This window comes from Nerophis ophidion, linkage group LG02, assembly GCF_033978795.1.
Source record: "Nerophis ophidion isolate RoL-2023_Sa linkage group LG02, RoL_Noph_v1.0, whole genome shotgun sequence".
Lineage (NCBI taxonomy): Eukaryota > Metazoa > Chordata > Actinopteri > Syngnathiformes > Syngnathidae > Nerophis > Nerophis ophidion.
This window is the reverse complement of record NC_084612.1, coordinates 77,908,736-77,931,600: the sequence shown is the minus strand read 5'-3', so window position 1 is coordinate 77,931,600 and position 22,865 is coordinate 77,908,736. Positions and strand designations below refer to the sequence as shown.

At 40.2% G+C, this 22,865-nt stretch overlaps 1 protein-coding gene across 4 annotated transcripts in view; it reads right to left on the bottom strand.

Moving 5' to 3' along the window:
- The window catches only part of arhgef10la (Rho guanine nucleotide exchange factor (GEF) 10-like a), a 254,732-nt gene that overhangs the window by 217,259 nt on the left and 14,608 nt on the right, over positions 1-22,865 (bottom strand). For all 4 annotated transcript variants that reach the window (XM_061892200.1, XM_061892202.1, XM_061892203.1 and 1 more), the window contains exons 2-3: positions 11,418-11,678; positions 5,351-5,381 (exon numbers count right to left, since the gene is read on the bottom strand). In XM_061892200.1, the coding sequence (XP_061748184.1) occupies positions 5,351-5,381; positions 11,418-11,673 (287 nt within the window). In that variant the 5' untranslated portion in view covers positions 11,674-11,678. The remainder of the gene's footprint in view (positions 1-5,350; positions 5,382-11,417; positions 11,679-22,865) is intronic.

Genomic DNA, 22,865 nt, shown 5'->3' with positions numbered 1-22,865 from the left:
TAGGAATGGGATGGCATTTCAACTTCATATGTGAGTCAAGGCAGGTGGCCAAATACTTTTGGCAATTGTGTATATTCTTGAGCATTGTATAACAGATAAACCACAGAGACCTCAACTATGTTATTAGATATTTTATAGACTTTTGATTCATTTGTCAACGATTATCACAGCATATTACCTGCAGTATGTTAGTAATATGATGACTTTTACCCCTGCACGCTCTCTTTAGGTATATCATCAGTGTATTCTGCTATAGTGCTGAAATGATGTGAACTACTAGAATAAGTTCCCCGTTGTGCTTTAACATACTGTTATTTTTGCTTTCACGGCACGTCCAGCTGACGTGATGGGGGAGGGCTTGCAGAAAACAGCTATGAAAAATAAATGTGCCTGAAATGAGTTTCTTTTGAAGGAGTGTGATGTTCTGCAAGGCGGCAAAAAAGGTAAAAAGTCCGGCAAAAACAGGACGGAATAAACTGCCGGAGTAAAGAGAGAATTTCAAGTGGGGCGTGTATGCTCTGTCGTCATGGTTGCCTTTTGTGCGGCTGATGAAAACTATCCATCTCCGGCTGGAAGAGGAGACAAAAGTCAATGTCGGCTTCAAGTTTAAAAAAAAAAAAGAATAGGGGGGAAAAGCGCCTCCTTGCGGCTCGAAAACTGTAATGAGCCGCCAAGCTGTCACTGGAGAAAAAACAAACATATCCCATAACAATAGCAAAAGTAGTATTTTTTAAAAAGTGCTGACAGATGTGTTAGATGTGCTGACACTCTCAACACCTCCCATCTAGAAGTTCTATTGATAGATCCTCCTTTTAGGCACAGACTATTGACTGCAGCTAAGAGGAAATGTGGACTCAGCAGAAATTATTCCTGCATGATGAGAAATAGGACCTTTTGGTGACTCTATAACACACACACACACACACACACACACACACACACACACACGGCCGTATATTGAACGTTGACATAATGCTGCAGTCAGCGCTTTACAATTAACTAATTTACTTCAGGTAGTACAAAATGTGCCTAACGTGCTAGTGCAGAAAAACAGGAACAAAAATAAACAAAAATAATCACTTATGTGCTTTTATCTATTAACTTTACAGTGGCAGTAGAGTGGAAAAAACAGGTTGCCTGTCTATTTAAGCTATTATCATATTTATCTGATTTATGACACCTACAGACTTACTAAATTTGCAAATAAGCAGATATGATCAAAATAGTATCAATCTCACAGAGATTTCCGAGCCATTTGGATCTCTTCCCCATCAACAACAATGCTAATCAAGCAGACTATGTGAAAGCCAACAACGATTACTTTGAAAAAAATATGATGACGGACCTTATATTTTTGAGCCCGAACACAAAGAGGATGAGCAATAAGTTTTGGAAGCCGAGTGCTAAACGGATGTAGCTTCATTGTGACACTAAAGCATTAGCAGCATTGCTAGGTGCTAAACATACAACTAACCATAATAAACCAAAATAAAACAAACACTCACTGTACAATTTCCACTCTCGCTGGGATGTTGACTGACGGGATGCTCACATAATTCCGTTTGGATGAAAATTCAATCACAAGCCTCACAAAGGGCTATAATAAAGTTGTTGCAGCTAGCGTCTGTGTTCTTTTTCGCCATCTCGGGGATGTGATAGTGGACCAGCCATGTTGGTCCATAGCCACATTTGTCTATGATTTAGAATTTATTTTTAGCAAGTTTCAGACCACGTAGAATCAGCCGGAGCAGCATAAGCTAGCATTAGCTCACTGTTATCAGTGCACCACTAAAATAGTACGTCTGCGTTAGCGCTTATAATAACAATATCACTCATATTTGGTTGATTTTCAGGTCAGGACATGTAAATAGAGTGTCGTTGGCGCTTTTTTAGAGAGAATGTAATTAGTGCAATAGCGCACCCTCTGTTTACTCAATAGTTAGATATTTATTTATGATTTTGAATGCATTAAAAAAGCTAAGCATACGTGTTCTTGTCTTATGTAAGGATTGTGAATGATAAACAGCACATCTCTTACATTACAATACATTTATGTATTTTCAGTATGACTGATCTAATAATATGGTCAAAGTGAAGTCAACCTCCGAAATGTCTGACTGAATTTGTGGCATTTTGGGATGTGTAGACTGTGTTTTCACATACTTTGCGGATTGTAAATACAATTGGATATGGTTTAATGCATACAATTAAACACGTATAAGTAGAGATGTCCGATAATATCAGACTGCTGATATTATCGGACGATGAATGCTTTAAAATGTAATATCGGAAATTATCGGTATTGGTTTAAAGAAGTAAAATGTATAACTTTTTAAAACGCTGCTGTACGGACAGGTACATGGACCTGGGGAGAAGTCCAGTTGCGTCTCCCAGTCATACTTGCCACCCCTCCCAATTTTCCCGGGAGACTCACAAATTTCAGTGCCCCTCCTGAAAATCTCCCGGGGCAACAATTATCACGAATTTCTCCCGATTTCCACCTAAACAACAATATTGGGGGCGTGCCGGCCCAGTCACATAATATCTACGGCTATTCACACACACAAGTGAATGCAACGCATACTTGGTCAACAGCCATACAGGTCACACTGAGGGTGGCTGTATAAACAACGCCAACACTGTTACAAATATGCGCCAGACTGTGAACCCACACCAAACAATAATGACAAACACATTTCGGGAGAACATCCGCACTGTAACACAACATAAACACAACAGAACAAATACCAAGAACCCCTTGCAGCACTAACTCTTCCAGGACGATACAATATGCACCCCTGCTACTAACTAACCCCGCCCCCAACCCCGCCCACCTCAAACTCTTCAGCGCATGTCCCAAATTCCAAGCTGCTGTTTTGAGGCATGTTAAAAGAAATAATGCACTTTGTGACTTCAATAATAAATATGGCAGTGCCATGTTGGCATTTTTTTCCATGACTTAAGTTGATTTATTTTGGAAAACCTTGATACATTGTTTAATGCATCACAACACAATTAGGCATAATGATGTGTTCATTCCACCACTGTATATATTGCTATCCGTTGATATCAGAATCAGTAATTAAGAGTTGGATAATATCAGATATCAGCAAGAAAGCCATTATCGGACATGTCTACAAATAAGCGTAGGGAGTCAACTTGAGTCTACACTGCTACTCCAAGCTTACAAAGTTTCTGTGAGTAATGAGTGCAAAACTCTACGAGCACAATGCCCCACGACTGGAGAAAACACACAACTTGACCAACACAAAAAGTGTGTGTGTGTCATGTCCCTGGTGGACTTTTAATAACACACTGTCCTTCAAATATTCATTTCTAAATCTTATACAAAGTTTTCTGGTTAAATATGAAAACTAGCGGCTCCACAACTATAATGTGCTGAAACATGAAAAGACTCAGACCTGGCACAAGTCTTTCCCAGCACAGGAAAGTCCACGACATGTAGGAGAGTAAAGGTGTCTCGGCACACTTCCTACAAGGCCAGCATGGGGCCCATCATCATCATCATCATCATCATCATCATCATCGTCAAGACCTCACATTCACAAACACGTTAGGGCTGCACGATTCTGAGAAAAAACGTAACCTAATTTATGGATTGTTCTTTGCTGGCGGCCACAATACAAATAATTGTATTTTTAAAAAACAAGTAAAGACACTGAGTTTTATTGTTGGTCCCATGGCGCCACCTTTTGGGTGAGTTTGCTCACTGCAGGTGCGACAGTGTCCTTCCACTTAGTGGCAGAGCCTTTTATTCGTTTTTTTATTCAACCAGAGTGCCGTTCAGTCTTCTAGCCGTCCATAGCGTATCTACTCGTATGGATTCTTCATTTATCACTGCAAGCCACCTTTGTAAGTTTTACAATACAACTAAAACAATTCTTAAACACTAGACCAGGGCATATCAAATCAAATTTAAATAGAAATTGAATGCCTCTTTTCTATTTGCAGCCTTCTCAGGTGAATATCAAAATAAACCTTCCCCACAGGCTAATAATACATTTTTATATTGTAGCGTCCAGGAAGAGGTAGTGCTGCAAGGGATTCTGTGCGTTTGTTCTGTTGTGTTTATGTTGTGTTACAGTGCGGATGTTCTCCCGAAATTTGCTTGTCATTCCCGTTTAGTGTTGGTTCACAGTGTGGCGCATATTTGTAACAGTCTTAAAGTTGTTTATACAGCCACCCTCAGTGTGACCTGTATGGCTGTTGACCAAGCTTGCATTGCATTAGCGTGTGTGTGTGTAAAAGCCACATATATCATGTGACTAGGCCGGCACGCTGTTTCTACGTAGGAAAATCGGACGTGACGAAAGGTTTTAGAGGACACTTGAGGCAGTGCCTTTAAGGCATGCCCCCAATATTGTTGTCCAGGTGGGGATCGGGAGAAATTTGGGAGAATGGTTGCCCCCTGTGATTTTCATGAGGGGCACTGAAATTTGGGAATCTCCTTGGAAAATCGGGGGTGATTAGCGAGTATGAGTATTAGCGGTGAATGCGGTGGTACAGCGACACCGCCGCTGTATAATACCGGCGGGCCAGCTCTAATGTTAATTTGATATTGCCTCAAGGGCCAAATAAAAATACACGGGGGCCAGAGTTTGACCCCCATGCACTAGACCGTCCCATGTGTGGTGTCTGTAGGAGTGTTTTCATGCATATTTGTACCTGCTGTCATACAGTTATCGAGCTAGCGTCGTTAGCATTAGCTAATATCCTAACACGTTGACTAGTGTCTTTGTTCGTAGTACAAACGTATTAACTTGCAATGGCATTCTTTTTGTATGGTTTCACTTTCACAAATTCCTCAGTAAATTCACCAAAACGTCACCGTGGAGTTATTGACTCCGTTTAGCTGATTGGAGAGCTAGCTTGCGCAGCTAGTGGCTCCATGACCATGACTTCTGTTTTGTTTGATCACCCGTTTTACTGCCGTGTTGCAGACACCGTTTGGAAACAATTAAGGTATGTAAATAAACATTTACAAAATATTTCTGTGTAAATAACTCATTTCACAAAGTATATATCTGTGATTTAAAGTCTGGTGCGGCTAATATATCGAGAAAAAAAAATTTTCTTCTCGAATGTGCTCTCTAGTCTAGAAAATAAAGCATTTGCGTTTTTTCTCTCAGAAAATTGTGATTGCGATTGGATTAGAGATGTTTATATGTGTACATAAAAATTACAAAATAAGGAGTGAAGGAAGACATGCTGCTTTCAGACTGTCAATCAGTAAGGTGCCACACTTTAAAAGTTAAAAAGTTTGGACACCGCTGGTGTGGATGACGGACTCCTGCTTAGTAATGTTCTGCTGGCGCTGTTTTCAACTCACCCGCCGCTGGCTGACTCTCCCACTGGAACATCTGTGGAAAAGAGGCAAACAGCAACAGTGAGACAAAGACAAAAATATTTAGAAAGAGAAAGGCTTTCTGAAAGAGTGACATCATGGCTTCCACAATATTTTGCAAATGGGCCCTTAATTGAACACAGCTGCACCTTGCTTTTCATAACAAGCCATGCAAATCCAAGTCATGTGTCCCAGACCCCCTCAAACCTTAACGGGAAGCACATTGTATCCAAAATAATTGCAGTGCAAGGCAAGAATACATACTGTATGGAGGAGGAATGGACTGCTGTCCTATGATGTCATGCACCTGTCAGTGAAAGTGTCCTATGATGTCATGCACCTGTCAGTGAAAGTGTCCTATGATGTCATGCACCTGTCAGTGAAAGTGTCCTATGATGTCATGCACCTGTCAGTGAAAGTGTCCTATGATGTCATGCACCTGTCAGTGAAAGTGTCCTTTGATGTCATGCACCTGTCAGTGAAAGTGTCCTTTGATGTCATGCACCTGTCAGTGAAAGTGTCCTATGATGACATGCACCTGTCAGTGAAAGTGTCCTATGATGTCATGCCCCTGTCAGTGAAAGTGTCCTATGATGTCATGCACCTGTCAGTGAAAGTGTCCTATGATGTCATGCACCTGTCAGTGAAAGTGTCCTATGATGTCATGCACCTGTCAGTGAAAGTGTCCTATGATGTCATGCACCTGTCAGTGAAAGTGTCCTATGATGTCATGCACCTGTCAGTGAAAGTGTCCTATGATGTCATGCACCTGTCAGTGAAAGTGTCCTATGATGTCATGCACCTGTCAGTGAAAGTGTCCTTTGATGTCATGCACCTGTCAGTGAAAGTGTCCTTTGATGTCATGCCCCTGTCAGTGAAAGTGTCCTATGATGACATGCACCTGTCAGTGAAAGTGTCCTATGATGTCATGCCCCTGTCAGTGAAAGTGTCCTATGATGTCATGCACCTGTCAGTGAAAGTGTCCTATGATGTCATGCACCTGTCAGTGAAAGTGTCCTATGATGTCATGCACCTGTCAGTGAAAGTGTCCTATGATGTCATGCACCTGTCAGTGAAAGTGTCCTATGATGTCATGCACCTGTCAGTGAAAGTGTCCTATGATGTCATGCACCTGTCAGTGAAAGTGTCCTATGATGTCATGCCCCTGTCAGTGAAAGTGTCCTATGATGTCATGCACCTGTCAGTGAAAGTGTCCTATGATGTCATGCCCGTCAGTGAAGGTGTACTATGATGTCATGCACCTCTCAGTGAAAGTGTCCTATGATGTCATGCACCTGTCAGTGAAAGTGTCCTATGATGTCATGCACCTGTCAGTGAAAGTGTCCTATGATGTCATGCACCTGTCAGTGAAAGTGTCCTATGATGTCATGCCCCTGTCAGTGAAAGTGTCCTATGATGTCATGCACCTGTCAGTGAAAGTGTCCTATGATGTCATGCCCCTGTCAGTGAAAGTGTCCTATGATGTCATGCACCTGTCAGTGAAAGTGTCCTATGATGTCATGCACCTGTCAGTGAAAGTGTCCTATGATGTCATGCACCTGTCAGTGAAAGTGTCCTATGATGTCATGCCCCTGTCAGTGAAAGTGTCCTATGATGTCATGCACCTGTCAGTGAAAGTGTCCTATGATATCATGCACCTGTCAGTGAAAGTGTCCTATGATGTCATGCACATGTCAGTGAAAGTGTCCTATGATGTCATGCACCTGTCAGTGAAAGTGTCCTATGATGTCATGCTCCTGTCAGTGAAAGTGTACTATGATGTCATGCCCCTGTCAGTGAAAGTGTCCTATGATGTCATGCACCTGTCAGTGAAAGTGTCCTATGATGTCATGCACCTGTCAGTGAAAGTGTCCTATGATGTCATGCACCTGTCAGTGAAAGTGTCCTATGATGTCATGCACCTGTCAGTGAAAGTGTCCTATGATGTCATGCTCCTGTCAGTGAAAGTGTCCTATGATGTCATGCACCTGTCAGTGAAAGTGTCCTATGATGTCATGCTCCTGTCAGTGAACGTGTCCTATGATGTCATGCACCTGTCAGTGAAAGTGTCCTATGATGTCATGCACCTGTCAGTGAACGTGTCCTATGATGTCATGCCCCTGTCAGTGAAAGTGTCCTATGATGTCATGCACCTGTCAGTGAAAGTGTCCTATGATGTCATGCACCTGTCAGTGAAAGTGTCGTATGATGTCATGCTCCTGTCAGTGAAAGTGTCCTATGATGTCATGCACCTGTCAGTGAAAGTGTCCTATGATGTCATGCTCCTGTCAGTGAACGTGTCCTATGATGTCATGCACCTGTCAGTGAAAGTGTCCTATGATGTCATGCACCTGTCAGTGAACGTGTCCTATGATGTCATGCCCCTGTCAGTGAAAGTGTCCTATGATGTCATGCACCTGTCAGTGAAAGTGTCCTATGATGTCATGCCCCTGTCAGGGAAAGTGTTCTATGATGTCATGCCCCAGTCAGTGAACGTGTACTATGATGTCATGCACCTGTCAGTGAAAGTGTCCTATGATGTCATGCACCTGTCAGTGAAAGTGTCCTATGATGTCATGCACCTATCAGTGAAAGTGTCCTATGATGTCATGCCCCTGTCAGTGAAAGTGTCCTATGATGTCATGCACCTGTCAGTGAAAGTGTCCTATGATGTCATGCACCTGTCAGTGAAAGTGTCCTATGATGTCATGCACCTGTCAGTGAAAGTGTCCTATGATGTCATGCACCTATCAGTGAAAGTGTCCTATGATGTCATGCCCCAGTCAGTGAACGTGTACTATGATGTCATGCCCCAGTCAGTGAACGTGTACTATGATGTCATGCACCTGTCAGTGAAAGTGTCCTATGATGTCATGCACCTGTCAGTGAAAGTGTCCTATGATGTCATGCCCCAGTCAGTGAACGTGTACTATGATGTCATGCACCTGTCAGTGAAAGTGTCCTATGATGTCATGCACCTGTCAGTGAAGGTGTCCTATGATGTCATGCACCTGTCAGTGAAAGTGTCCTATGATGTCATGCACCTGTCAGTGAAAGTGTCCTATGATGTCATGCCACTGACAGTGAAAGTGTCCTATGATGTCATGCACCTGTCAGTGAAAGTGTCCTATGATGTCATGCACCTGTCAGTGAAGGTGTCCTATGATGTCATGCACCTGTCAGTGAAAGTGTCCTATGATGTTATGCACCTGTCAGTGAACGTGTCCTATGATGTCATGCACCTGTCAGTGAAAGTGTCCTATGATGTCAACTACCTGTCAGTGAAAGTGTCCTATGATGTCATGCACCTGTCAGTGAAGGTGTACAGCTAAACTGAGTTTGATACATGAGCAGAATACAGTAGATTGTGATAATTCAAGATGAGACATAGATGTCAGATGTGCTGTAAAAGGAGGACAAGGATGTCTCCATGTTTACCTGCCATGGCTTTATTGCCTCTGACGACACAAGCAGGTCAAACTGCTGTCACCAGCCCAGGGTGTAAACTGCTCATCTGATGGAATTGCACTTGCAACCCTGATTACATAAGAGGTTCCCACCAGACTGTTCCTTTAATGCCGCCCAAAATTCCACGATTTGTAACTAATCACAAACTTCATACATTTTTTATTTATGCTTGTCCCGTTTGGTGTTGTAGGGGGTCGCTGGAGCCTATCTCAGCTGCAATAGGGCGGAAGGCGTCGTACATCCTGGACAAGTCGCCACCTCATCACAGGGCCAACACAGATAGACAGACAACATTCACACACTAGGGACCATTTAGTGATGCCAATCAACCTATCCCCAGGTGCATGTCCTTAGGGGTGGGAGGGGCCTATCCCCAGGTGCATGTCCTTAGAGGTGGGAGGGGCCTATCCCCAGGTGCATGTCTTTGGAGGTGGGAGGAAGCTGGAGTATTCGGAGTAAAACCCACGCATTCACGGAGAGAACATGCAAACTCCACACAGAATGATCCCGAGCCCGGGATTGAACACAGGACTACTCAGGACCTTCGTATTGTGAGGCACATGCACAAACCTCAGTCCCACCGTGCTGCCCCAAGTTAAATTATAAAAATGATCATTAAATAAGTGCCTTGTATAATTACAACACTTATAACTGACAAGGTATTACTAATATTTGACTAAAAATAGGATGACAAAACTATTCAAATAAAAACAATAAACTATTATATAAACGTTGAAACAACATTCTTTTTGACAACGTTCATTCAATGTCAGGTTGTGATGTTGATTTGACCGTTTGATCTTGGTCATTATTTCAACCAACAACGTGGATCCAACGTTGGAAACCAACATTGTCTCAGTTTACAAATACAACTATTTTTCAATGTTGTTTCCAAGTCAGTTTTAAAGGACATGTACAAACCCTGTTTCCATATGAGTTGGGAAATTGTGTTGGATGTAAATATAAACAGAATACAATGATTTGCAAATCCTTTTCAAGCCATATTCAGTTGAATATGCTACAAAGACAACATATTTGATGTTCAAACTCATAAACATTTTTTTTTGCCAAATAATCATTAACTTTAGAGTTTGATGCCAGCAACACGTGACAAAGAAGTTGGGAAAGGTGGCAATAAATACTGATAAAGTTGAGGAATGCTCATCAAACACTTATTTAGAACATCCCACAGGTGTGCAGGCTAATTGGGAACAGGTGGGTGCCATAAAAACAGCTTCCATGAAATGCTAAGTAATTCACAAACAAGGATGGGGTGAGGTACACCAATTTATAAGCAAATTGTCGAACAGCTTTAGAACAATATTTGTCAACGAATTATTGCAAGGAATTTAGGGATTTTACCATCTACTGTCCGTAAAATCATCAAAAGGTTCAGAGAATCTGGAGAAATCACTGCACGTAAGCGATGATATTACGGACTTTTGAGCCCTCAGGCGGTACTGCATCAAAAACCGACATCAGTGTGTAAAGGATATCACCACACGGGCTCAGGAACATTTCATAAAACCACTGTCAGTAACTACAGTTGGTCGCTACTTCTGTAAGTGCAAGTTAAAACTCTACTATGCAAAGCCAAACCCATTTATCAACAATATCCTGAAACGTTGCCGGCTTGGCTGGGCCCGAGATCATCTAAGATGGACTGATGCAAAGTGGAAAAGTGTCCTGTGGTCTGACGAGTCCACATTTCAAATTATATTTGGAAACTGAGGACGAGGTGTCCTCCAGAACAAAGAGAAAAATAACCATTCGGATTGTTATAGGCACAAAGTTCTAAAGCCAGCATGTGTGATGGTATGGGGGTGTATTAGTGCCCAAAGCATGGGTAACTTACACATCTGTGAAGGCACCATTAATGCTGAATGGTCCATACAGGTTTTGGAGCAACATATGTTGTCATCCAAGCAAGGTTACCATGGACGCCCCTGCTTATTTCAGCAAGACAAGTGTTACAACAGCGTGTCTTCGTAAAAAAAAGAGTGCGGGTACTTTCCTGGCCCACAAGAAGTTCAGACCTGTCTCCCATGGAAAATGTGTAGGGCATTATGAAGCGTAAAATACGACAGCAGAGACCCCGGACTGTTGAAAGACTGAAGCTCTACATAAAACAAGAATGGGAAAAAATTCCACTTTCAAAGCTTCAACAATTAGTTTCCTCAGTTCCCAAACATTTATTGAGTGTTGTTAAAAGACAAGGTGATGTAACACAGCGGTGAACATGCCCTTTCCCAACTACTTTGGCAGGTGTTGCAGCCATGAAATTCTAAGTTGATTATTATTTGCAGAAAAAAATAAAGTTTATGAGTTTGAACATCAAATATGTTGTCTTTGTAGCATATTCAACTGAATATGGCTTGAAAAGGATTTGCAAATCATTGTATTCTGTTTATATTTACATCTAACACCATTTCCCAACTCATATGGAAACGGGGTTTGTACGTATCATCAACTTTGCCTTGTGCCTGCAGGGATGGCATATTTGACATGTCTATGTTAAGACTTGCATTGTTGGACAGGTCGACCCTCCCGTGCAGGGTCACTATCCTGGCATGGAATGTCTCACCTTGGGTGGAAATGGACACTTCCTTGCGGGCACCTCCTTCCTGTTGTGTGACGTCTGGCACAGCTTGTGACGCTGGTGTGGACTCTGGTTGCACGAAGACGCCACCACCGCAGAGCCCTTCGCCGCCCTCCTGGCGCGTCTCCTCGCCTTCGCTGTCGTCAAACACAAACTCCTCCCCTTGCTCCTCATCTTCCTCCTCCTCCTCCTCCTCCTCGTCCTGCTTTGGCAGTTGCAGAGAGGTGGTGGTGGTGGACATGGCTCCTGAAGAGAAAAAGATTCACAGTAAGAAAGAGACTGATTTGGACTCATCCCTGGGTGGATCTTGCAAGAGAGGAGGAGGGGGGTTATTCATTGCAATGCAGTCTGCCGAAAATAATGGAAAGCGCCATTTCCCCTACCGACTGCCGCTGTGGTCAAAGTTGGAATTGGCACAAAACACATTTTAAGATATTGCAACACTCTGCAGTGTAGTGGCTTAAGTGGATAGTGATTGTTTTGCCGTAGTTTGTTAGTTAATGCCATCTTGTTTGTAAAGATTTGCATTTCCCGCGCTGGGGTGGAGGCTTGTGTGTTAAATGCTGGAATAAGTTTGTTGTGCTGCTACCTTTTAAAAAAAGCGTTGCAGCGTGCAGTCATTTGTTTCACGCCTGTTGCCGCAAAACCAAACCACTGACCGCACTTTGCTTTGGAACAAACTTCTCGCTCTTTATATGTACAATATACACACTGCAAGTATATATATATATATATATATATATATATATATATATATATATATATATATATATATATATGTATATATATATATATATATATAATGTAGTAACAGACACCTTTATAACATTATATAATATGTACAATATACACACTGACAGTGGTTTTACGAGCAGAGGAGCATGTTCGGCAGCGCACACACACAGTACTCACAAGAAGACACATTGTGTAGACGGAAAAGGGAGAATGTTATTTGTAATTTTGGTGTAAAAAGTCCAGATAAAGGTGAAGTTAGAACACTGAAACACCCTCAGGAAGAGCTGCTTTAAGACATGGCTAGCTAACTAGCGGCTAACATCCATCCGCCGTCGGCAGAGTTTTTGCTACTTCTAAATCACTAAGCCTGGCCTCCATGGTAACAAATAAAGTAAGTTACTTACAAGTACTATTATCACTGGAGGACGGGGAATAGCTAAACATGCTTCACTACGCACCCTAGGAGGATACAATAGCTCACCGCTAAGGGCAAGCTAGGGCTCCTGAATGTAAACAAATGCCACGGGTGGATCTACACCTGTAATGATATCAAAGTGTATCTAGTCAATACTACTATGATCACATTAATATTTTTTACTGTGAAAAAATCTTTTTTTTCTTTTTTGGAAATTCATGTTTATAAAGTCAGGAAATATGTCCCTGGACACATGAGGACTTTGAATATGACCAATGTATGATCCTGTAACTACTTGGTATCACATCGATACCTAAATGTGTGGTATCATCCAAAACTAATATAAAGTATCAAAGAAGAGAAGAATAAGTGATTATTACATTTTGACAGAAGTGTAGATAGAACATGTTAAAAGAGAAAATAAGCAAATATTAACAGTAAATTAACAAGTAGATCAATAATCAATGTTTACAGTTTGTCCCTCATAATGTGTATAAAATAATAGGTGTATAAATGACACAATATGTTACTGCAGACTAATTAGGAGTCTTTGTTTGTTTACTTACTACTAAAAGACAAGTTGTCTAGTACGTTCAACATTTTATTGAAGGACTAAATGACAATAATAAACATATGTTTCATGTACACTAAGATTTTTTGTTCAAATAAAGCCAATAATGACATTTTTTTGTGGTCCCCTTTATTTAAAAAAGTATCGAAATCCATTTTTGTAGCGGTACCCAAATATTGGTATCAGGACAATCCTACTTCTTATAGTCTTACAACATTTAGTGATTAGTAGTTTGTCTCTCTGTACTTAGTCAGCCATTTTTTCCTGCATGTTTCTTGTTCCAGTTCCTGTTGATCGCTGGGTTTCACTTTCCTTCCTAAATGTTTTGTACATTTCATTTGTCCTCATCAGATCACTTTGAGGAGGCGACAAGGTTAAGCATTTCTGGTGCCAGTCCAAAGTTTTTTCGATACACTGCAAAAAGTCAGTGTTCAAAAACAAGAAAAAAAATACAAAAATGAGGGGTATTTTATTTGAACTAAGCAAAATTATCTGCCAAGAGAACAAGAAAATTTGGCTCGTCAAGACTTTCCAAAACAAGTAAAACTAGCTAACCTCAATGAACCTCCAAAAAACTAAAAATAAGTATATTCTCACGACTAACACTTTTCTTGGTAGAAAAAAAAAGGAGACCTTTTTGCTCAACATGTTGAAAAAAAGTGTTTGTTGTGTTATTATGAACATACCAATCCATTATTTATAAGTTCTAATGTGTTAAATATTTCAGATATTCATGTGTTATTAAAAACAATGAAAATCACATTTCCAGTAAAGAAGAACAGCCTTCCAGCTTGTATTCTTAGCTTCTTTCAATTAACAGTAAAAAACTATAATTTACGTGGATATTGATTTTTGAAATACCGTATTTCCTTGAATTGCCGCCAGGGCGCTAATTAATTTAAAACCTCTTTTCACTCCGGTGTTGACCAAAGGCATGCGGTAAAGGCAAGCATGCGCTAATTATTTTAAAACCTCTTCTCACTCCAGCACTTACCAAAGGCATGCGGTAAATTTAGGCCTGCGCTTATAAATTTGAGTGTGATGTAAGGATACCATCATGAAAAGCACATTTATAAAAAAAAAAATGTTATTATGGTCTTACCTTTACTTATAAATGAAGTCCATTCTGATCAAAAGCATCGATAACTTGTTTATAGAAGTCTTCCTTATCTTTCTTCAGTTTTAAAAGTCTCTCCGTCTCGATGGAGATCTTCCTTTATTACCTCCTGCTTCGATTAAAAGTCCAGTTTAGAAAAGTGTTTTATTTTAGATATGTAATCCTCCATGTTAAAAGTGCAAGCGAGAGGAAAAAATAAAGGATCGCTGCTTGTTGTCACTTCTTCTGCAGCCGAGTAGTCACAAGAAGGATCACTAGCGCCCTCTACCACCAGGAGGCGGGTGTCATTTAATGACTCGTATTTGACACACGCAGCTACGGTATATTAATAAAACATAGCTGCTTACTGTTCTTTTTAGCATATTCAATAGCTTGGACCTTAAATCCTACTGAATAGCTCTTAATCTTCTTCCCTTTATGCGATTTCAAATTATTGAAATCAGCCTCCTCCATTTTGAAAATGATGACAGGTGAAGTGTCACTCGTGACGTGACGAGTTTGACCCGACGGAAATTCTAGGCGTATACTAATTATTTGGCGAACCGAGTTTGACCCGACGCAAATTCTAGACATGCGCTAATAAGAATATTTTGCGAAAGGAGTTTGACCCGGCATTAATCCTGAGCCGGCGGTAATGCTAAGCATGCGTTAATTATTTTGCGAAAGGAGTTTGACCCGGCAGTAATTCTAGGCAGGCACATACTATATACCGGCGGCAGTTCAAGGAAATACGGTAGGTAAAGTAAGAAGGAATATAACATACAAATGTATTTCAGTTTTAGGAGCTAAATGGTGGAACAAGCTCAATGCTGAGTTGAAGACATGTACTCCTGGGTTAAGGTTGAAAAAAACCTTGAAAGGTGAAATAATTGAAAATGATCCATCCATCCATCCATTTTCTACCGCTTAATCCCTTTTGGGGTCGCTGGCGCCATTAACACTAAATGGTCCCTAGTGTGTGAATGTTGTCTGTCTATCTGTGTTGGCCCTGCGATGAGATGGCGACTTGTCCAGGTTGTACACCGCCTTCCGCCCGATTGTAGCTGAGAAAATGATCAAATATAGTAATAATTACTTTTATCCCATTGATTTTTTTAACGTTGATGTTCCAGGCAATCTTATTTTCAGTGAAGGTATAAGATAGGCAAATATAAGCTTTGGCTTCAGCCTATTCCTTTTTCTGTCATTATTTTTATTTTCTTTTGTGTGTACGATTGGTAATATGTCTCATCTGTACTGTTGAACTGATTACACAAAATGGTTAATTATATCAGTGGTTCTCAACCTGTTTTCAGCTATGTACTTTTTTTTTTTTAATTCAAGTACCCCCTAATCAGAGCAAAACATTTTTGGTTGAAAAAAAAGAGATAAAGAAGTAAAATACAGCACTATGTCATCAGTTTCTGATTTATTAAATTGTATAACAGTGCAAAATATTGCTCATTTGTAGTGGTCTTTCTTGAACTATTTGGAAAAAAAGATATAAAAAAACTAGAAACTTGTTGAAAAATAAACAAGTGATTCAATTGTAAATGCATATTTCTCCACATAGAAGTAATCATCAACTTAAAGTGCCCTCTTTGGGGATTGTAATAGAGATCCATCTGGATTCATCAACTTACTTCTAAACATTTCTTCACAAAAAAATAAATCTTTAACATCAATATTTATGGAACATGTCCATGAAAAAATCTAGCTGTCAACACTGAATATTGCATTGTTTCATTTCTTTTCACACTTTATGTATTATTCAATAAATATATTTATAAAGGATTTTTGAATTGTTGCTATTTTTAGAATATTTGAAAAAAAATCTCACGTACCCCTTGGCATACCTTCAAGTACCCCCATCTGAGAACCACTGGATTATATAACCGAAATAAACTTATTTCATTCAAAAATATTATAAATGGGTTGTACTTGTATAGCGCTTTTCTACCTTCAAGGTACTCAAAGCGCTTTGACACTACTTCCACTTTCACACACACATTCACACACTGATGAGGAGAGCTGCCATGCAAGGCGCTAACCAGCACCCATCAGGAGCAAGGATGAAGCGTCTTGCTCAGGACACAACGGTCGTGACGAGGTTGGTACTAGGTGGGGATTGAACCAGGGATGCTCGGGTTGCGCACGGCCACTCTTCCACTGCGCCACGCCGTCTTTAATGAAGTAAATACTAGTGCCATTATCTTGACATAATGACATCAGGATATTTTTTTCCATTTTTGAAGTAGGAAATGATGACTTTAAAAAAGTAGTATTCTACTTGTGAGTGTTGTTGACACAACTTTGCAAGACTTGATGTTCTACTTTCAAGCATGTTTTACTCAATATAACTCATCACATCTCAGCAACAAGCTGTAATATCTTACTGAGATCATTTACAACCAAAACACTTAAAACAGGTAAAACTCCAACATAAAATCTGCTTAGTGGGAAGAATTATTTTATCAGACAGAAAATAAGCAAATATCAGCCTTATTTCAGATATTTCATCGTACTTAGATTTCACTTTTTGCAGTGCAGACAACTCAGTGTCTTGAACACTGGGGAAAAAAATTAATTTATCTTGCACAACCTTATTAATATTAGTCTGAATAAAAACCAAGTTTGCTCAGATGTCTTCTGATCTTAAAATGCCACAAGCCTCATTAAGATTGCAGAATACACAACCTTGAATAGTCTAGATCCCTGTGCAGGTATCGTGGCCTGGAGGCTTCAAAGTTCTACTTGCAGAAAGCAGGACCAACTTCTTTTTAATCTTGTAAAAATGCTGCTAATCATGAGTTTTCTTAAAAGCACTTTATCACATTAACAGGGTAGAAAGCAGAAAAGGTTTATTTTCACGCCAAGCAGGGCAACCAAATTGGTCCAAAAAGGAGGAAAAGCATTATTTCCGCCATTTGTGATAAGAGTTAAATGGATGGAGGCAAACAGATTGCCGGGCAGGAATGTCCTAATCCGCTTACCAAAATCATATAAAACACCTTCAAGATAAAACCGGCACAACGGGGAAAATAAGCAACCAACAAGTGTTGACATAATGGATAAAAAAAAAAAAAAGCTAACTTGGCAAAAAGTAAAAAGCAAACTTGAAATAATAAAATGAGTCAGGAGAATGTGATAAGAGCTAGTGCGACATATGGCGCTAAGAAGAGGGTTGGCAGCCTGGAGAGAAGATTAATTAGGCACTAATGACTAATAGCCTGTGGGCGGAAATTGCTAATGTTAGCAAGGTTCGTCAATAACGATATGAACATTTCATAGTTCTTGTGCCCAAAATTGTCTTGATCTGTTGCCCGGATCATGTTTAATATTAGTTTGACTCTCTTAGTTCTGTTTTCAGCACCCCTGGGTTTGCGTTTCTTAGTTGCCATGGGTGCTGATTAGGGTTGTACGGTACAACGGTATTGGCATAGTACCGCTATATTAATCAATCATATTCGGTACTATACCGCCTCTAAAAAGTACTGGCTACCCTCCCCTCCGTCGTCATCATGTGGTGACATTGCTGGTTTATGAGCTGAGGAGCATGTTCGGCAGCGCGCGCACACAGAGTACTTACAGCAGACAGTGTGTAGACAGAAAAATGAGAATTGACACATTATGGCTTTAACAGTAAAGATAAATGTGAAGCTATAACACTGGAACCCCCCTTAGGAGGAGCTGATTTAAGACATAGCTAGCTAGCTAGCTAGCGACGATAGTCCACCTGCAGTTTGCAGAGTTTTAGCTACTTCTAAATCACTAATCCGTTTGATTCCTGACAAAAAAAGTATGTTTCTTACAAGTATAAACATGCTAAAGATGCTTCACTACACACTGTAGGAGGATACAATAGCTCACCGACGTCACAATATAAACAAACTCCATGCGTGGATCTACACCTGACATCCACTGTAATGATACCAAGTACAGGAGTGTATCTAGTCGATACTACAATGATTACATTGATATTGTTATTAGAGCGTATAATGAGAGGACCCTCCACCTGTTGATTCAATTGTTAGATATTTGTTTACAATTTTGAATGCATTAAAAAAGCGTGTTCTTGTCTTACATAAGGATTGTAAATGACAAACAGCACATCTCTTTCCGATTTTTGTGTATTTCCAGTACGACTGCTCTAATAATACGGTCAGAGTGCAGAAGTGTTGGTACAGTGACGTAGAATCTACGGAAATGACCGGAGCGGATTATTTTTAGGACACTTTACAACAGGGGTCCCCACACTTTTTGGCTCGGGGGCCGCACTGGGTTAGAACAATTCGGCTGGGGGGTGGCGGGGGGTAGGCGGGGTACACCCTGGACAAGTCACCACCTCATCGCAGGGCCAACACAGATAGACAGACAACATTCACACACTAGGGACCATTTAGTGTTGCCAATCAACCTATCCCCAGGTGCATGTCTTTGGAGGTGGGAGGGGCCTATCCCCAGGTGCATGTCTTTGGAAGTGGGAGGAAACTGTAGTACCCGGATGGAACCCACACGCTCACAGGGATAACATGCAAACTCCACACAGAAAGATCTCGAGCCCCTGGATGCACTATCCCCCCTTCTACCGTGCTGCCTTCTATATATATATATATATATATATATATATATATATATATATATATGTATATTAGGGATGCACCGATTAATCGGTAACCGAATGTATTCGGCCGAATATGGCAAAAAAAGCCACATTCGGCCTTCGGTGGAATGAGTTAAAACAAGGCCGAATAGTGGCGTGTGACGCAATTTTTTGACGCGGTGATGCAATCAACCAACGTGCAGTGACGTTGGGATATGTTGTGTACCTGTATAAGTGTATGAGGTTACAAGCACACACTTATTGAGATTTAGTGGGGCCTCTGTTTACATTATTAGCCTGTTGTGTAGGCTACCTGTATAAGTGTATGAGGTTACAAGCACACACTTAATTGAGATTTACTTGAGCCTTCTGTTTACATTATTAGCATATCTACTGTGGCTAAGCAGACTTTTGCCAAAAGGACAATAATTCATTTGTTGTGGGTTTATCCACTTTAATGCACTTTATTTTTTTTTGGAATGCATGTTTTGTTTGAAGGCCTAATATAAATGAAACGCTTTGTGCTTTGTTTGAAAAGCAAAGGCTACTGGAATATTAAAAAAATGTCAATATTCAATAAAAAAGTACTTTATTGAAAAACATGTCCAAATATTTATTCCAGGCTATTTATGCAATATTAAAAAAATTATGAAAAACTGCATTCATTATTCGGTATTCGGCCATAGGCCAAGCGTTTAAATTTTATTCGGCTTCGGCCACAAATTTTCATTTCGGTGCATCCCTAATATATATATATATATATATATATATATATATATATATATATATATATATATATATATATATATATATATATATATATATATATATATTCTCGCGCACTAATTGACTGAAAGAGCGCGCACTTGCCACTAATGATGTCACATTATCGATGAGAAAATGCATTTTTTGACAATATGATTTGCCTGACTGACTAGGACACACAAAGAGTAACAAGAGTAAAATGGATTAGAAAGGACAGATTTAAAAAAATAAAAATAAAAAATATAATTACATAACTTTTATTTTGTTTAACTTGGGACTTCCTCCGGGCCGGATTTTGGACGCTGGCGGGCTGTATTTGGCCCGCGGGCTGTAGTTTGGGGACCCCTGCTTTAGACGGTGTTTTCACATACTTTGCAGACAGTAAACACAATTGGATATGGTTTCATGACCACAATGAAAGGTGGATAAAGTCCACTTGTGTTTCCACTCTCCTGCTGCTTTAAAGCTGATTGAAAGAGGAAGTGTTGACAGCGTATAACACAAGTGGAGTCAAAGCCCGTGTCTCACAGCGCTGACCCGTCAGCTAATCAGTAGCGCAGTGACGAAGAAAGAAACAATGCTCCTCTGAAACAGACCAGAGGTCTTCCCTCCACAGAAGCACCATTGTTGGTGAGAGCGGGGAGTGGGCCGGGTTGGTGAGAGCGGAGAATGAGACCAGCCTCACTGGAATCTCTCCGGGTTGTAAATAGAAGCCATTTCTGCACCAAATTGTACTTTTTGTACTTCAACGAGTTTAGTTTGATTGGCAAACATTACAGACATTGAAAGTGGCCCCACGGAACTGTAAATTGCTCGGTCAAAAAGCAAGCGTGGGAGGTTCTGAGCGCCGTAATGACATGGTGACGGACAAATAGATGAAGCAATAACTGCTGACGCTGAATTTTCCCGGTCAAGCGTTCACGTTGTTGTGGAGCGTAATATCCCAAAGGAGCTCCGTCCGGCCAAAGAATGTTTCAGTATGGGAGGCGGCTCGGTGCTGATTAAGAGTGCAAAACGAATGCGAGGATGACTGGGCGGTCCGCCAGCATGGAAGTATGTCACGTAAATCCACCATTTTGGATCATTTGCATGCGTGGGAGAGTTGTGAACAGCGGTCACAAGGGGACCAGGATAATCTAACACGAGGACGTAATTTCTCATTTATCTTGAAGTATTTTTCCCCAATTATAAACTCAAAGGTCCAGCAATGGTGTATTATAAAAGGATGTTGGCTAACATTGCTAAAAAGTACTTTTTAGTAAGTTCTACTGGGAACACGCCGTGTTGTGTCTGTAGCTTTAATGCTAATTAGCTAATGTGTCCTTAAGCAGGTTCTTCTGCACATTATGCACTTTGTTATCCACTCGTCTAATGTAAATGTAGAACATCTATCCCACACATTGCAACTACAAAACATGAAGGCACAGGTGTCAAACACAAGGCCCGGGGGCCATGCCTGGTCCACCGCATCTTTTGACGTGGCCCGCGAAAGCCTAGAAATAATATGTGTCAATAAAGTACTTTAATACATTTATTTTAATATTTCCATTTTGACATTAAAAAAAATACATCAAACTTTAATATCATCTAATAAGGCAACAAAATGTTACACTATCACACATTCCTGCTATACACACATTATATATATATATATATATATATATATATATATATATATATATACATATACATATACATATACATATACATATATATATATATATATATATATATATATATATATATATATATATATATATATATATATATATATATATACACAGTATATATATATACACATACATGCATACATACGTACTAGGGATGTGAATCTTTGGGTTTCCCACGATTCGATTCAATATCTATTCTTGGTGTCACGATTCGATAATATATCGATTTTTTTCGATTCGATTCTCGATTCAAAAACGATTTTTTTCCAGATTTAAAAGATTCTGTATTCATTCAATACATAGATCTCAGCAGGATCTACCCCAGTCTGCTGACATGCAAGCAGAGTAGTAGATTTTTGTAAAAAGCTTTTATATTTGTAAAGGACAATGTTTTATCAACTGAATGCAATAATCTAAATTAGTTTTGGGGAAGTGTTTGTCGATCAGAGTGATCCCCAAAGGCAACACCCTAAGAAAAATATTCAACAAGAACAACATTAAATTGAGCTACAGCTGTATGAATAACATACAACAAATCATTTCAAACCACAACAAAACAATTGCAAAAAGGACTGCCTACCCCCGGACTAAACGACTCTGAAACCAATAAGGAATGTAACTGTCGCAAGAAACCTGATTGCCCTCTCAACGGACGGTGCTTACAGACATCAGTCGTTTACCAAGCAAAGGTAACACGCAAGGACATTAACACATCCGACATGTACGTAGGATTAACCGAAGGAGCGTTCAAAACAAGATGGAATAATCACAACGCCTCCTTTAGAAACCAGACTTTGCGGAATTCTACAGAACTCAGCAAACACATTTGGAACCTCAAAGACAATAATGGGTCCTTTTTTTTTTTCTTCTTTGTCATGAAAAAGGGAGGTTTTTGTGGTTGGTGCACTAATTGTAAGTGTATATTCTGTTTTGTTTATGTTGATTTAATAAAAAATTTAAAAAAACTTTTTTTTTTTTTTTTTAATAAAAATTAATTAAAAAAATTCTTCTGCGGCCCGGTGGTTGGGGACCACTGATTTAAAACGTGGCCTGCTGAAGAAGAGTGGGCACCTCTGGTCTACTTTGACACAAACACAACATGGTTGACTGCCATGACGACTAAAAAGGAACAAGTCTGGTCAAGGACCTTGAAGCAAACCAGCAGTTTGCTAAATGTTTACGTCTGCCAAGGCAGCTGATCAGAGAGGAGGACAACAAGATGGTGTTTCTTCAGGTGGCCAATTGTCTGCCAGCAAAGGCGGTGGTGGTTGTGATATTAACATTAACACGTGCAGGACGGACAACACCTCGTGTCCTCATCATAAAGTTCCACAACAGAAGCCAGCATGAACATCCCAAACGTGACTTGAGAAGACTTGGTGGCTGACTCACACGTACGTCATCACGTCGACGTACACGAGCCAGACGGGCTATGACACGTCTCTGCCTTAGCCTGCAGAGGAATGCACTAGGTGTGAGTGTTTGATGGACACATCCCAGCTGCTGCCTTCTAGGTCCCTGTCAGCCTGCACAGGACATGACTGCAATCAAATAATAGATTACTAACGAATTTCACAT